This window comes from Podarcis gaigeae, assembly GCF_964106915.1.
Source record: "Podarcis gaigeae genome assembly, chromosome: 2".
In the NCBI taxonomy this organism is placed as follows: Eukaryota; Metazoa; Chordata; class Lepidosauria; order Squamata; family Lacertidae; genus Podarcis; species Podarcis gaigeae.
In genome coordinates, this window is record NC_139679.1 from 39,190,349 (window position 1) to 39,207,940 (window position 17,592).

Genomic DNA, 17,592 nt, shown 5'->3' on the forward strand with positions numbered 1-17,592 from the left:
TGGGTTGTGCTCACACAAGACCTGAGTGGTTGTCACAGGGTGGGATGGGAGTTTTAAAAATATACCCCTGCCCCAAGGTTGTATAGACAGCAACTTCGGTGGTATTTTGCCTTCCTCTGCAGCTTGCTCTTTCATTCATTTGTAGTGTACCTGCTCCCTGCTTGTGGCACAGTGTGATCTGGATTGCATAGGTTAATGGGAGCTTAACCTTTGATTTAATAAAGGCTGAGCTACCAATTTCTATGAAATGCAGCCAGTGCCACATGCCTCTTTTTCCTACACTATTAAAGGGTATGTTTGACTGTTAAGCAGTCTTCTTAGCCATCTAACAAGCAATATAACTCATCAGCAGTTCAAGTATCATGCTGCATTTAGACACACCTCTTCTAAGAGACACATTACAAATTGTCCTCATCCACACAATTTAAGTTGTACAGTGGTACCTCTGGTTACGAACTTAATTCGTTCTGAAGGTCCGTTCTTAACCTGAAATCGTTCTTTACCTGAGGTACCACTTTAGCTAATGGGGCCTTCCGCTGCTGCTGTGCTAACGGCACACAATTTCTGTTCTCATCCTGAGGTAAAGTTCTTAATCCAAGGTACTACTTCCGGGCTAGCAGAGTCTGTAACCCGAAGTGTTTGTAACCTGAGGTGTTTGTAACCCGAGGAACCACTGTATTTGACAGCAGTTTGGAAGACAATAAATACCCTTAATGGGGTTTTCTTTTCTTACCGATATAAATGAAAATCTTCTTCCGTAAAGGTATCATGGACTTTATCACTGAAGTATCTGTGGGGGAAGACAATTCAAAGACAGAAATAAATAATACAAAGTGCAAGTTAAATCCCTGCAGCAGCTGGTGCTTAACTTTTCTTTGCAAATTAATTTACTCAAACCAACTTTATCCCAAGCAGTTATTAAAGATTAGTAAACAAGAAGCACTCTGATGACTTAAAGGATGCTATGGTGATAGGAAAACTATTAATTCACCACTTGAGGGAACAAATTATTTTGCTTTCTGCATTACATTACAAATCTAAACTGTGGTGGGAGAAACTCTTACATCCAGCATCTACTGAGACAGCAAATATTTATATCTCTCCTATAGGCCCAGCTTAACACCACTTGCTAACAACACTTAGTATCACAGCTTTTTGCAAAGGCCAGCAAACTGCTGAAGAATCCATTAATTAACCTGCAGCGTCAGCGCTTTTTCTCTTCCCCCACCCAAATGTCTATTCCATCCTGAAGAACCTAAGAGCACTAAAATCACCTGTATCCAAGGCACTGAATGCCAAGGTGCAACTCTACATTACCTGTACATGTTAACAAAATGCTTCCCCAAAGAAAGAGCTCCAGAGTGCAAGTCCAGAATTGAAGCCTGGGAGGGGGGGGGGGGAAATCCAAACAAGAAGAAACAAATCAGCAAAAGGAAGACTATTAAAAGGAGACTAGGTCTCTGTTCTGTGCAATCTCAGATGGTGGGTTGTATCCAACGCTCCACATAAACTGCTTGGCTGATACAACAGGACTTCTGTTTCCTCCCCCCACCGTGTACTCCCAAAATCTGCTCCAGGGGACAGGAGATGCAGCACTCTTGGTTTAAAGTCGTGCTAGTTTATATATATATATATATATATATATATATATATATATATGAGTCAGAAATCAAGGCACAATAGACTTATCTAGTGTTAACTTTCCCTCTTCAGCTATATCTTCCCCTAGAATTCAGTGGTGTATATTCACGTTTCAGGACCTGGCATGCAAATATTCGAATATTATCCATAACATGTTTTTCCTGCATTGATTCCTATATAGTTCTAAAGCAATTCAATTTACCACTAAGGCTGGGAGAGGAGGGAAAGATGAATCTCTTATGCTCATGCATGACCAAGAACTCATTTTCAAGGTTCTTCTTTTACCTGCAGAAAAACTGCTGGCCTTTTTAAACCTCTGTCATTACAAAAGGCTATACACTTCACACTATCCTGTGACTTGGCCAGTCCCACATTTCCACTGTTTTAGCAGCTAAAGAAGTGACCTTTCTGCTTTCTGAAGCAGCACAAGTTTGGAGCACTGCAGGGGAAAGAAAATTATTAAGGCAATTATACTGGAAGGGTAGTTAATGGGACTTTCAGGAGCTTGTTTTTTAAAAAAACAAACAGCAGCAAAACCACACAGACAGGAAGAAATCTCTGCAATAATGTAAGCCTAAAAGGTAAATGCTTAAGATTTAAATGTGCTGGGAAATGAGAGGTTCAACTTCAGAATAGGGGAACTAATTAAATGTCAGGTGCTGAATGGACCACAGTAACAAGAGACTGTACAGTGGTACCTCGGGTTAAAAACTTAATTTGTTTTGGAGGTCCGTTCTTAACCTGAAACTGTTCTTAACCTGAAGCACCACTTTAGCTAATGGGGCCTCCCACTGCCACTGCACCGCCGCCACACTATTTCTGTTCTCATCCTGAAGCAAAGTTCTTAACCTGAGGTACTATTTCTGGGTTAGCAGAGTCTGTAACCTGAAGCGTCTGTAATCTGAAGCGTATGTAACCCGAGGTACCACTGTATTTGCTAAATGGCTGTGCTGAAAAGAAATAAACAGCAGTTGCTTTTGCACCAAAAAATAAAAAATCTCACAGCAGATATTTTTGGGGCCATGTTCTATTCCTTGGTAATGTGGACCAAAGGATGACAAATTCACAAAAGCCTCAATTTTCGAATCAGGATTTGTGAACTGTCACAACTGCTTAGAGTACTTGACGCTAAGGTTTTTAAATAAAAAATATGTCCAGTGAGGTTACCAGCTACCCAAACTGGACCTTCGTAGATTGAATGAAATTCAGCATCACAAAACAGGAATGTGCATCCTTGACCCTTGTAATTGGTAGGCTCTAGATCAGGGATGGGGACCACAATACCCATAATTCCTGACAATTGGCCATGTTGGCTGGGATGGATGAGAGTTGGAATCTAGCAACAACAGGGGGTAGGGGGCATTTCTGTTTTGGATTATTCTGGTCAAACACTAGGGCATTGATCTTCTGCTCTGCCTGGTCAAGGGAGCAGTACTTAGTGCCTTCTGCTTGTTATGATTTACCCTGCAACTTCTACTTTAATGACCTCAAGTATCTTTAACTGTAGATAGTTTAGACCTAGATTTGGGTAAAGATGCTCCCAGATGGCCTTGGCAACAGGACATAATATTGGGCAAGCCACGGCTATTCACTTGGGAAGAAAGCCCTTGGATGCAGAGAGAGAAACCGTCTACCCCTGGATTTCATCATCAGATGCAACAGTAAGCTATGGTTTAGCATTATGTGCATAGTTGGATTCCAGTTTTAGGACAAACTATGGTTTGCAAACCAGTTTCTGAAACTGAGATGCAATGGCAAACGTCATCCCTCTTCATTCTTGACACCATTGTCACAAGCCCACCCAGCCCTGCACTTGAGGCAAAGGTCTGCAGGGGGAGTGACTGCATGAGAAAGTAATGCTATGACTGTGCTGTACTTTCGAGAATGAGGGGGGGGAGTCACCCTAGACTGCTGCAAGTGAACCTTCCTCTTTCCAGCACCAACCACCACTAACTGTCCATTGGAAGGACTCCCAAGAAAGTGGGACAGGCAGCTGAAGACATCAGGACCTGTTCCAACCATCTATTGTGAGCTGCCCTGCAGGAAGGTTCCTGTTGACTTGCTACATGTTGATATTGCTTATTGTGTTCATATTTAAATGCACATTGAAGTTACTTGTCAGTATCAGTATCCTGAAAGATGGGATCTAAGCCACTGCAATAAATAAATGTTTGCCTTCTGACTTTTGAGCCTACAGTTACTGTCAACTTTTTCCTCTGAAACCTAAGGGCTTAATCCTAATTTTTTTCTTTAAAGTTGAGATTGTCAAGATTATTTCCTTGGCTCTGTTCACTGCACTTTACAAGCCACAAACCCTACACCTATTCTCTATAGCCCATGGGTTTCCCAAAGGCAACACATGACTCACTACTAGGGCTTGGAAAATTGCAGCCATGACCATTTTTATCCCATTGTCTCTTGAAATCACCCCAGCACATAAACTGTGCGACTGCTGCTAATTTCTTTGAGGCAGAAAATCTACATAAAGATTGTGAATCTGTCTCTGAAAAGCAGTTGCCTCTCTATTATGGTGGAAGGAACCTACCTGTGTTGAATGAACCCCCCAAATTTAAGCCTATGATAATCCCCCATGGTGGCCTAATGTTGTAGCAAGAGGAGTTTTTGAAATAGACTGAAGAATGCATAGCCTTGACAAATTGCTTGCCATCAGATTTAGTCAAGGCACATTTGCATCTGAATCAAGTGCAGAGAATCAAGGACCGTTATCTTGTTTTGACTCCTACCCTTTGCTCGCTGCAATGAAGTCCTTCGTGAATTATTCAGAATGGAGATGTACAATAACAAGAAAACAGAGAACAAAAGCCTCATTCATTTGATTTCATGAAGTGCTATTAGGAGGAGTAACATCCTCCATCATCATCCTGATCAAAATATACAGGTGCCATTTAGGTAGCTGCTAAGGTTAATTTTGAAAAGCACAGGCGAGACAGCCAGTTGTGAATAAACTATTTCTATTAAGGTGAAACTCTTAGACTCTGCAGAAACAAAGTACAAGTGACTCATAGCAGAGGGAACATGAGCAGCAAGAAACAATACAAATGTCAGAAACCGCATTCACTCAGTCACTACACCTCTCATAAGTAGGATCATGCTGGATAGCATCAATATGGAAAGAACACAATTTGCATATGGAAGAGCTGGAAAAGGTAATGGAAGACAAGCCCTGTATTGAATGGCTTCACATGGTTTGCCCCTTTTAGATAGAGATGACTTGGCCACAGTACTCCATGCTCTAGTAACTCCCAGACTGAAGTATTACAATGCACTTTACATGGGACTGCCCTTGAAGATGACTCAGAAACTTCAAGTGGTCCAAACTATAACAGTCAGATTACTGGCTGGAGTTCCATTTTAAACCCTCATTTTAAAACAGCTTCACTGGTAGCAGGTTTGTAGCAATGCCATTCACTTTCTTTCTCATGTTCCAAAAGTATACTCACTGTTAGCAAAGTCAGTAAGATAATGTAGACGGAGTCCAGGGAGAAAAGTTCTGATAACACTTTACTGAGGAAACTGAGCAAAACAGTGTATATTTTGAACAGAAATACACAGAGGCTTTGTCTCTTAGTTCAGGCCTTGTACAAAGCAGGGAGACCTTCAACCAAACATGCAGAAGAACAACTCCCATAGAACTACACAGCCAATCAGAGCACATGCTACCTCAAAAGTTCATGCCATTCTGACTGGTTGCTAAGTTATACCACCACAAGCCCCTTGGGCCATTGACTAGCACTAATAACACCACCGTTAAATAGCATGCAGAACGATTTCTGCTGTTGCACTTCCAACACTCACAAGAGTCAATGAATTGAAATAAGCTCCCCTCCTGTTAGCCCCAATCAGAAACTCCATATCTTCCCAATTTTGGCTCTACCATCATGGAAGGGGGAGCTTTAGAAACAAACTTTTCTATGGATCCGTGGTGCGCAATTATTTTACCGCCTGTACTTACTCAGAAGGTAAATGGAATTTTAGCTCCTTATATTACAAAAAGTAAAGCAACATAAAAGGATAGAAACTGAACGGAAAATTGTAAAACTTGCATTCAAAGGCTAAATGCAATTATGAGCATTTATGATTTCAAAGCCGGTCTGATGCATTTAGGGGCTAAATTTTGGAAAGTCGTTTTCATTGCACCTTTGCAAACCATAAATCAAAACTTCAGTTCTTCAACAGACTAGCATTTTAAATCTACTTTTGATTTCTCTGCATCTGGCAAATGGCCCCAAGACATCAACACGATTTACGTCACGAACAGTCCATGGCCAATTGCAGAGACACCTGTCAATCGAGCTGATTGGATTGCACTCAAAGCAATTACATTCCATATTGAACAACAGAGCCGCTTCAGCTCTCAGTAGGCTACAGAATACAATGAAATACAGGAATAGTAAAAAGAATGCCCTTCTATCGAACAGTCTTTTACTGTGAAAGACTGCTGCCTGTCTCTGTGGGCAGAATGGAAAGGTAGCTCACTTTGTATTGGGGGGCTGCAGGAGTGCCAACTTGGCCCTGCAGCTGTGGGTGTCCGGGGCTGTGGGTGCCATGCAGCATGCATCGACCTGGCACCGAATTTTGTGGGTGCCCGGCCTCTTCATGGGGAATTTTGTGGGTGCTCGGGCACCCAGGGCCCAGGGGGTTGGCACCTATGGAGGCTGTGAGAGTGTTTGAAAGAGTGTTCACTGGGACACACAGCACTGAGAGGCCCTGGGGCACTGCAAGTACAACAGGGCACCCTGATTTCTGGTTGGGTATGCTGCAGCTGAAGAAACACTGAAGCTGGAGCATTTACCTTTAAGGTTATTGAGACCTTGGTCTCAAACCCTTTTACTTGAAAGTGCCATAGAAAGCAAGGGTGCTTTCTCCCAAGCAAATGTATTTAGGATTGAGGGATGACACAACTGAGATGGCATATAATCTGCAGCACAACTTTTAAAAGCTTAGATACAAAAATATTCTCTTTTTTTGAAGTATACCACCTTCACTTATTTGACAATTAACTATGCAAAGTCTGGTGATGCTTCACATTCTACTGAAGGATGGTCACATTGATATTCCATCCCATACTCCTTCTGCATTAGGCATCTTTCCTCAAACTCTTTTTTCCCCCCTCTGGAGGATGCAGGTTTTTCCTCTGATTGCTCAGGCATCTTCCACGATCCCTCTCCAAAAGGTCAAGAGAGATAGATTAGACTGAGTGGCAGTGTCTTGCCAATGACTACCAGTTGAAGGTTATGGCCAAGCTGGGATTCAGGCCCATGGGAGAAATTCACCATTGTTCTAAGGTGAATGTTCCACCAGCACAAGATTTTCGGCTTGTCAGATGGAAGAATCCCTCCTCTCCTACCTGCGCTCCACTGCACTGTTTTGGGGGTTCTTCCTCCCCTTCCAACAATTTCAGGGGGGCATGAGGGGGGAACCACTTTGCGCAAGTGGAAGTCCACATGCAGGGTTCTGTGTATGGGATTAGGTGAATCCTTCCCCATGTTTCCCTAGAAGTCCAACACTCAATCCCATTTGGATGCACAAAATGGGAGGCCTTGTTGGCGTAAAGGGGGGGTAAGGAAAACACAGGATCAGAAACTACATGAGAATACTTTCCCTTGTGAGCAAGTGGAAAAGGTTCTTTTTTGCTCTGCGTGCTTCCTTTTCCCTGACCCAAGCTGCTGCCCAACTCATTCACCACCCACCATAGTACAAATGCCTGCCCCTCACTCTCAAAGCACCATGTATTAGTTCCTCCTCTTCAAGCTCAGCCTTGCCCAAAATAATCTTAATTTGCAGTTAGGAGCCATCAACATTGGAGCAGTTGAAGGGAAGTCTATAATAACTATAGACAAGCAAAATGTATATTTTGCCACACGGGGATGAGGGCAGAGTCCTACATTTCTTCCCCATTCCTGACGCTCCTCCCCAAAACCCATTTAAAAAACAAAAATCTAAAGAATCTTGCCTGGATACCAGAAGAATGTAAAAGGTAACAGGACACTGCTCACCCCTCCGTCTGATCCTCCAAGGGAGAGTCCCTTCTCTGCTATTCTGTGGACGACACAACAATTTCAAATCAGAACTGCAGCAAAGCCTTTTACCGTTTAATGCCACTTGTCAAACCAGACCTGTCACAGTTGACACAGGAGGAACAGAAAGGTCAACTTACACTGGCATAACAGTGGGCAAATCAGAATTCTTCACACACAGAACCCAGCTGGGGGGGGGGGAACAGAGGCAGAGCATTTCCTAGCAGAAAAAGTAGTCATATTGCAAAGCAGAGGTGGCTGACCTGTAGTCAGTGAGCTAAATCTGGTTCCCTCAGATCTGTAATTTTTAAAAATGCTACATCCACTTTGACACTTTCTGGTGGGTTGACCATTCTTCAGTGCAGCCCTGTGCCCTTAAAAGATTAGCTGCCTCAGTGCCAAGGCGTGCCAGACAGACAATACAAAGCCCAGATTTATCCCAATCATTTCCAGGCAATGGGAAGAAGCGAAAGCAAATGCTATTTTTCTTAGTCCAGAAGTCTGGGAATTTTTGCTAATGACAAATGACCAAAGGTAAGACCATTTACTCCAGTTGCAATGAAATACTGCTCTGTCAGGATGCAAAACCCTGCATGCAGAAAGAAAGGGTTTAATGACTCAGTTGAGGTGAAAGAAGATTCCCCACCTTACTGCAGAAACTGCTGCAAAGTGGGAACACAGTGAATTAAAGTAACCCCACTTCTTCCTATTGCTAACTGCAGAATATTTACACAATGCCCTGGTTCAGATGCACATTTCCCAGCTTTCTGAACCATAGTTTAGCAGCCAAGAACAAGCACTTTTACAGTCCGTTTCCCCCACCCCACCCGCCTCCACAGGATGCCAGTCCCAGTTAGCTTAAACTTCTGGTCCCCACTGTGTTTAAAATTAGGCGCTGTGATTTAATGTCAGTTTACTAACCAGAATCTTAAAATTGCAGTTTACACATAGCTTAACATCCTGGTAAGTAAACTAACACTTAAGGAATTTCAGGAATAGCAGGTAACAATAGCTTTAGCTAATCAAATCACTATGTCAAGGTTGGATGTGAGCAGAAGGGGTGAGAGAACATACTAAACGGCTATTCTTAGTCATGGCAAATACTTGGCCTAGACTGAAGGCAAGCACAACACCATACAGAAGCTTTCTAGCCTGTGTATTTGCAGTAAACACTTGTAAAGCAAATGCATATTTTGGTGGAAAACAGGCTTCTAGAGACCTGGGTTCCAGGCTCTCAATTGCTTAGCATTTGGGAGTGGGATGCAAGATTTGGAGCCTTGGTTTAAAACTCTGAGTAGACTTAACCACTCGTAATGCTGCTGCCAACATACCACTTAACTGTAATTAAGGCAATTGGTAAGAATTCACAGTCCAAAAGCAAGCGTTAATTCCATGGCCCACACATAAATTGCTTATCCATGATTAGGCTGCTGGGAGCCTTACATCTCCAAAATCCCAATTTGCAAATGTTCCATGGACTCCTTGATCAACTTGTTCTCTCACCCTCAGCCCCCAATTTATAAAGGGGAACAATGACCCCTCTCACAATGGCATTGAATGCAAGCTCACAATAAAAGCATGAAACATCTTTCCTATTAAAAAGCTCTACAGAAGTGCTCACTAATAATTAAGAGATGCATGAACTGTAGGAAACTTGCCTCAGATTAACTGAGATATTACCGGAAGTCCCTCCCCCCCCCCCGAAAAAAATGGGGGGAAACCTAGGTAACTCCAAACCAATGAAAGCCTTAAACAATTACCTTTCCCCACCTTCCCTTGCACCTGTCCTTGCAGCATCTTTGCCACCTCACAACCTAATGGAGCAAAGCAAAGTACTGTATGTGGGTAAAAGGTAGAAAAAGGCTGCAGGTCAAAAACCAGGAGGGCAGGAAGGGAGCTGAAGTCCCTTTGTGTTGGGGACTAGACTCTTATGATCTCTGAATTGCAGGGGGTTGGACCAGATGTCTCTTTGGGTCCCTTCCAACTCTGCAATTTCCCACCCCCTAAATTTGATGCTGCAGCCTCCTCCTACTTCCCACCTCCACTGGAAGCTATTTCACTAATTTCTATGGGGACTGCAAGGAAGCTCCCAGAGCAGATTCAGAAGGCCTGGGTGGCTCTGTATCCCCTTTCTAACCTTCCCCACAGAGCCAAATGGCAGAGGTGGATGGCATTATCCTTCAGGTAGGATCAAGTTCCAAGTGGGATGGGAGTTTGCCCCTAAATTTAGTTTGAGCCTGACTCAGGCAACTTTCACCTACTGTATACCATCATCATAAACTTTATTGCACTAGCCAAAGGCCATGGCATCATTCACAAAGGAAACAAAAAAAAACCCAACAACAATAACCATAAAAACCATAAAAACATCAGGCACTGCAAATACAATAAACCACGGTCACGTCTCCTAGAAATTATTTGTTGCATACGATAGAATAGCAGGGGGTTCTCAGATAGAATGTGCCAGCTTAAATGTCCGAATCACCTTTGCAATTGACCGCTATTTTATCTAGTTCTCAGCTGGCCACGCATATAGTGCTACTTTATAAGTCATCAGTATCACTCAGCAGCCATTTCACCCTTTCCACCCTATTCGAGTGTGTTCCATTCATAAGCAAGAGTTTTATAAATCGGTCTCTTGGTTCTATATATAGCGGGTATTGCAACAAATAGTGGTACAGGTCCTCTACGCAAGGTTGCCCACACAGACCAAGTCTCTCCTTGTACTGTACTTTGCCGTACTGACCACCCACCACCGCCAAGGGCATCGATTGGAATCGTAATTCTGTAAAAGCGATTCTTAGTAAGGCAAGTGGGAGCTTTGTCAGATAACTAGCTCAGATGTGCTCCGTTTTGATAAGTGGGAACCATGGTGAACTTTTGGTAGAGGCAATCATGGTTAAATCTCTTTCTGCATCGGACCTGAAGAGACAATCTCTTAAGTGCCTCTTATCCATCCTCATGATCACCTGAAGATCTTGTAATTGATATTGGGTCAAGAGGTGTTGGATGCACTTACTGTATACAGGCACACCTAACCATTATCCTGCACAGAAGCAGTGTCCACACTGGCTGTGAACCCCTAAAATATAATATGGCAGAGAAAAGAAAGGACCCTGCCGGGATATAAACGCCCATCCTTTCTTCCTGTCTGAAAGGCACAAAAATAGCAACAATGGTGTCAACTTTCAAAAAGGAAAACAAAAGCATTATCCTAAAGCCTTTAAGACGATTTCTGAAAAGAAAATTTACCTACGGATTCTCTCAGCTTCCTCCCTGCTGATTATGGCATCTGTTATCCCCCTTCCACACTTCCGAGGAGTGCAGCCTAGAACAGACATATAAGGAGAGAGACAGAAAAGAAAGTCCAAACATCCATCACCTTCTTCATCTGCTTTTACATGTGCCATAACAACAACAACTTCTACTCTCTCAGGAAATTTACTAAGATTGTAGTGCAAAGCATGGGATCTGCTGTGGTTTGCAGAACATTGGTGATTTAAGCTACCAATGATAAACATGTTTCTAATCCTCATGGCTGGACAGTAAACCTTGAATAAAGCCACTGGAAATGACCCACAAACCTGAGCCACAATTATGGGACTTTTGCATTCTATAATTCTTCACATCACCATAACGCTGAATTCACGTTTCCTTATAACCAATAGTTAATGATATGTTCTTTGTTTCTCTCCTTGCCTTCTTTCAACAAAGAACTTTACCAAAAAAAACAACAACCCCGGAAGTGAACGTTACCTGATTGCAAATGCTGAATTTTTGGTTGATGAAAAAGTTTCAGTATGAAACTTCTGACACCCAGCCATGTCATTACAGTTAATATATTCACTTAATTTGCCCAGTGGTTCTTATATGTCATGGAAAGCAATATTACTTCTTTTTTGAGTTGCTTTATTGTCTTCTGGCTGTTATACATAAGCAAGAGACTGTGGCATTCTAAGTCCACGGTTGGAGAAAGAATGGCCTTGCAGATGGTGTTGGATTCCAGCTCGCATCACCTTTGATCCTTAGCTATCCTGACTGGGGCAGATGGAAGTTGGTGTCCCGACAGCTTTTGGGGAGCAAAAGGCTCCCCCTCTCTGTTCTCATCAGACATACTACAGGGAAGCCATCAAAAGTAATAGACTTGATACACTTGGGGGAATGTGCAGCTTGCTACAGATGTTTGCATACAGAATCTCTGGAAGAATTTTGGATTACTTAAGACCTCTAGCAGATTGGAGGTTCTTGCCCATAACAGAGTTTAAACTGACTTTGAAAATGATAAAGTAGGTTTGAAACCAATTTACTCATCTTTAATCATTCCCTCAATCCAGGAGAAAATAAAATGTACGAAACACCCAGAAATCCACAGTAGATCCCAACACGTACATAATATGTACATAAATACCCTGTCTGAAATATTCCAATCAACTGAACAATCAAGAAAATCATCTTTAACATAACAAGTTTTCTTATTCTGTGCAAGTACTGCAAACAGCTCATATTAGTAATCTGTTCTGTCTACTTATTTTTACAACTTTGACATCTACAACACCATCTCAACATTTCAGACAGAAGCAGGGGAATAAACATTGATTAAACTTCAAATGAAGTAAGCAACAAATACTGAGTTATGAGGTTGATATTTGGGAATAAATAAGACCTCTGAGAATTAAGGAACCTTCAGGCTGAGGAAAAAGTTAAGTGTAAGAATGACAGAAGGAAAAAATAAAAAGGAATATACTATTAATACAGAAAACCATGAGTTCTATTTTGTTTAAGTAAAAAGTGACTCTTAACATTGTAGGACCATTTATTGCTATTCAAACATTAGGCAAGAGTTAGAAGTGACTTCTCCCCTTCAAATTGAGGGAGGGGGCTTTTTCTGGGTGCATGTGAAGCGGTTGACCCTCTGCGCCCTCTTATCTGCTTGCCAATTGCCACTAGGGAGCCAATACATTAAAAAAGCAATGGCAGAAAACTCCCCACCCCCATCATTCAGGAACAAAAACCCTGCAGGTGTTCAGGCTGGGATGGAGAAATGAAATAAAGTTATGTTTATGACTGGGCGAAAGGTACATTCTGATGTTAATTGGAGGGGGGGAATGGGGTAAAGAAAGATGCCAACTGCTAAAATATTGGGGGAGAAAGAAGGAATCCTTTTCTGCTTCTTAAGTTGGAACCATGATACCAGTAAGGTGACAGGGAGATGTATATTTCTGGCCATAAAATGTGAAATAGCCTCCCAATAGCTGTTGGTCTGTCCCTTCGCCTTTGGCCATTTTAAAGCAGGCATATAAGATTCTATGATTCCAGCAGGCATTTTCTAGCCAAATAAAATGATGGTATGGTCCATATGGTGCTGTTTTTACTTCTCCGTGTATCTTTTATTTTATTGAGAGGTTCATTTAAAATTTCATGGTGACTTGTGTTTTTAATTTCTAAGCCACCTTGATTTGGATTTTAATCATGTCAAAATCAATGAACAATCTAAAAATAGTGTGCTAACTAGCTTGCACCAGTGTGGTAATCTCATCAAACAGCTGCACTAGACAAGGCTACACTGTGACACCAGGCAAGAGATAGGAAGCAGCACTGATCCAACAATTACAGCAATGGATCAACTCTGAAACAGGCAGGATATAAACTACAACTGCCATGCCTCTCCTCGAGAACACCATACTGGATTAGATCTGGGCAATCACCAAGTTGGACACAAAACATTTATCTAGAGAGATAATCAGAAGGTTCGTGAAAGTGCAGAAAGCTCTCACTTCCAAGAGCAGGATACGTACAGAATAGAACATCATAAAGCATCTCAAGAGTGCCCTCAAGTGGGAACTTGGTAACACAGGACAGAGAAAAGCAGCAGAAATGAAAAGCAAGGACAGAAGAGTCCTGCTGGACCAGACTGAAAACCTACTTAGTCCAGCATCCTGTTTCCTACAGTGGTCAACCAGATGACTCTAAGAATCCCGTACGCAGAAGATGAGGGCACTCTCTTGCTTTCATTCCCCAGGGACACCAATTCAAAGGAATGGTGCAACTGATCTACATACTACCTCCAAGATGCATGCCATATAGTAGTCAATGGTAAGGCTTATCCTCCATGAATCTGTCTCATCCCCTTTTAAAGCCATCCAAGTTGGTGGCCAGCACTACATCTTGTGACAGTTAAACTATGGAATTCTCTTTATGTGCTGTGTGAAGCAGCATTTCTGTTTGCATGTCCCAAAACACCCACCATTCTATATGCCTGATAATCGTACCTTTAACAATGCTTTCCACCAGTTTACCCAGAGATGTAAATTTGACCAGCCCATAATTTCATGGATTTCCACTGGTCCCTTTAAAAAAGCCTGGTCAGTTTCCAGTCCTCAAGTATGGAGGCCAACTGTGAAGGTCAAGTTTATGTTATAACACCAGCAATCTCCCATTTCAGTCCTTCATGAACCACCTGAACTGTTTGAACCACCTAAATTTGTTGATTTTTTAATTTGCTGGTAAACTGGAATTTAATCTCGTCTCAGTATTTGCCTCAACACTCCTAACCTCTTCTTGGAAATCTCTGTTCAAGCACAGGTTATTCGTGAACCATGCAGACATCCTCTTTGATTCGGTAGTAGATTTCCTGACTCGTGGCATACATTTTAGCTGAGAATCCATTTCTATGGTTTTGAGCAACACCGAAGCATTGTGCAGTTTTTTCACCCTACTGACTTTCCCTTTCAGTTGCCTTTTTACCAGCCCCTCATTTTTCGGATGTTTCCCCCTTTGAAACCAAATGTGATCAGTTTGGATTTCCATGGCAACTGTCCACTTAGAAATATGTTGAATTTGATAGTACAATGACCACCCATTTCTCATTGACGCAACAACACTGCCAGATCTTATGTGTCACTTGGGATTACGTCCAGGGTTTGCCTCCCCTCTGGTCGGTTCGATTTTGACATTCTTAATTATGATCTCTCTAACCATCTCCTCATGTGCAATAGAAACCTCAGAAAAAGAGGCAAAATCTAGTCCAATTGAGGGGACATCAATGCAGACAGGAGAAGAAAGCATAAGATTTATCCAGAATTGTGTCTTTCCTTCATTGCTCAAGTAGAAGGGGGCAGATGTACAGTGATATTACAGCAAAGAGCCTGTGACAGCTATTGCTTCTGAGGTGACAGGAGACCTGTGACAGTTTAGAGTTACACTTCGCTGTTTTTTGGCAAGACTTCTGCAGCACTGCACTAGCACAAGTCATGATGCAGAAATACCTTCAAAACGTTTGTGGCTGTCATAGTCCTCTGAGCAGGGTACTTCAATGAATTTGTATTGTAGGCTTTCACCTTGATGGGCCAGTACTTCGGTAACTCCGTCTTCACCAAGCAAGTAGCTGCCACTCAGGAGGTAGCCGAGCATGGCCGATGACAGGAGGAATGCCACTTTCAGCCACTTCCGGCGTGAGTCTTTCTGGACACTGCCTTTCACGCCACTGAAAATGAAAAAACAAAACAAAATCCCCTTGTAAGAGAACAGCAACTCCAACCACGGTGTTGCATTTTAATAAAGAGGTATTATTTGGGGACCAAGTCCATGCTTAATCCTCAGCTGCAGAAATGAAGGCTATTGGAGCAAGTGAAATGGCCACTAGCAAGAGGAACATGCCAGTGATCCGACTTAAGAGTGTAGATAGAGAGCTAGATTTGACTAACCCAGGGTCTAGCAGAAGCCAGCACAAGACTCTTGCTAGTGTAATGGGGATGCTCCCCACACAGACATGGCCCCCCACAAATCCAGTATGGAGGATCAGAATAAACCCCAGAACAGTGCATGATGGGGGAGGAGGGACACCTTTCCATCCTGCAAGCAAACATTATTGCACTGACAAAATGGTCAATTTAGTATGACAAATTCCATTCCAAGCATCTATAAATCTGATTTGCAACATGTACTTTATAAATGAAGGACATAAACTGAAAATCTTACTTTGTGGGTCACCTCTGCAGTCTATTAAACAGACTGTGCACATTAATCAAGAGCCAGGCAAAAGGAGTTCAGAATTCATAGTATTTAGAACTTCCTGACAGTAAGAGCTGTTCGACAGTGGAATTTGCTGCCAAGGAGTGTGGTGGAGTCTCCTTCTTTGGAGGTCTTTAAGCAGAGGCTTGACAACCATATGTCAGGAGTGCTCTGATGGTGTTTCCTGCTTGGCAGGGGGTTGGACTCGATGGCCCTTGTGGTCTCTTCCAACTCTAGGATTCTATGATTCTAGAAGTTGGTCCTTACTACAAGATTACCTAGGAGAGTACTGGCTTGTCATCATTTCAGCCATTTACAGATCTTCACCCTCGAAAACAGCAGTGGAGAACCTCTGGCCCTTATTAGACCTGCCATGCCTCACTACTTGGCCCATGCAGTCATTTCAGCCAAGCTACACTCACCTAACCTATACCTCATGCCATATATGATGTCAGGTGTAGGGGAAGTAAAGATGCAGCTGGGCCAAAAGAGCTGATGAATGGTACCTACAAGTGCAAAGAACTGTGAAAGCCACTGTATACCCGACTCTCCATCCATTAGCTGATTGGCATGTTTTGTGGTGTGCTATGCACCAGGCTTTGCAAGCACCGACAGTCAGACTTTGAATTCAAATTGCATGTGTCAAAGTTGGTCACCTGACATCAGGTGATTGACAGGAAGGTGACCTGTTAGGATCTCCCCCCCCCTCTGCCCGACCACTGCCACCTCCCCACCCTTGTTCTAAACACACATGGGCACAGAAAGAACCAGATGCCATGGGCCAAGTACATGTGAACTCCAGCACAAGCCTATCAAAGTACAGTGGTACCTCGGGTTAAGTACTTAATTCATTCCGGAGGTCCGTTCTTAACCTGAAACTGTTCTTAACCTGAAGCACCACTTTAGCTAATGGGGCCTCCTGCTGCTGCTGCGCCGCCGGAGCACGATTTCTGTTCTCATCCTGAAGCAAAGTTCTTAACCCGAGGTAATATTTCTGGGTTAGCGGAGTCTGTCACCTGAAGCATATGTAACCCGAGGTACCGATGTATACCTTTGACTCAAAAGCCTTGTTCAGATGGAGCTCCAAATCCATCATCCAATCTCAGCTGTGAGGAAAACAGCCTGAAGCTGCTGAAAAATTCATCCTGAACAATTCACTCTTCATTAATAAGACATGCTTTACTATAAATATCTGCTCCTCTGAATTCCATAGAGACTCTGAACACCTGTGCTCCAACTGTTCTCTCTGAATCAACATAATCAGTAGTGGAGACGGAAAGGGTGTTTTTATATGAAATGCTGCATACCCTCAATGCTTTATTGTGCCGTCCTTCCCCTTGAATATGGGGTTGAATCCAATATTAGTTATACTCAGAGCAGATCCACTGAAATAGATGGACATGCCTAATTTGTGTAATTGCAATGGGTGTATTCTGAATAGAGCTTAGTTAGATGAAACCCATGGTCTTCTCTTCTTTCCTCACAACAACTTGCAAGACAGATTAGGATGAACATCTGTGACTGGTCCACAATTACCCAGTGAGCTTCAGGCTTCTCCCTTGGTCTAAAGCCAACACTGCAACTGCTGCTACTAGGCAATAATTGAGTGTGTGTTAAAGAAAAGGAACATAATGACCCTAAAGTAATGCAATGAGTCAATGCTAGCAAGCTTGCTACAGGGGTGTCAAGTCCAGGAAAGTACTATGTGAAGAATACTCAAGAAAATAATTAACAATCAGCAAAAAGGGAGGGGGAGGGTTAGTTCTATAGAAAATTCACATTCAGTGTACTACTAGTTACACACTTTCCCCCAATGTATCCATCTGTAATCTTCACCCATCACACTGAACAGAAGTACAAGGTATCATTTCACTACAAGTGCTTGTGTGAAAGTGTGTACATT

At 42.6% G+C, this 17,592-nt stretch overlaps 1 protein-coding gene across 2 annotated transcripts in view; it reads right to left on the reverse strand.

The window, feature by feature from the left end:
* The window catches only part of OGFOD3 (2-oxoglutarate and iron dependent oxygenase domain containing 3), a 39,408-nt gene that overhangs the window by 20,051 nt on the left and 1,765 nt on the right, over window positions 1–17,592 (reverse strand). For both annotated transcript variants that reach the window (XM_083725932.1, XM_083725931.1), the window contains exons 2-6: window positions 14,945–15,162; window positions 10,932–11,007; window positions 7,659–7,701; window positions 1,318–1,382; window positions 734–790 (exon numbers count right to left, since the gene is read on the reverse strand). In XM_083725932.1, the coding sequence (XP_083582058.1) occupies window positions 734–790; window positions 1,318–1,382; window positions 7,659–7,701; window positions 10,932–11,007; window positions 14,945–15,089 (386 nt within the window). In that variant the 5' untranslated portion in view covers window positions 15,090–15,162. The remainder of the gene's footprint in view (window positions 1–733; window positions 791–1,317; window positions 1,383–7,658; window positions 7,702–10,931; window positions 11,008–14,944; window positions 15,163–17,592) is intronic.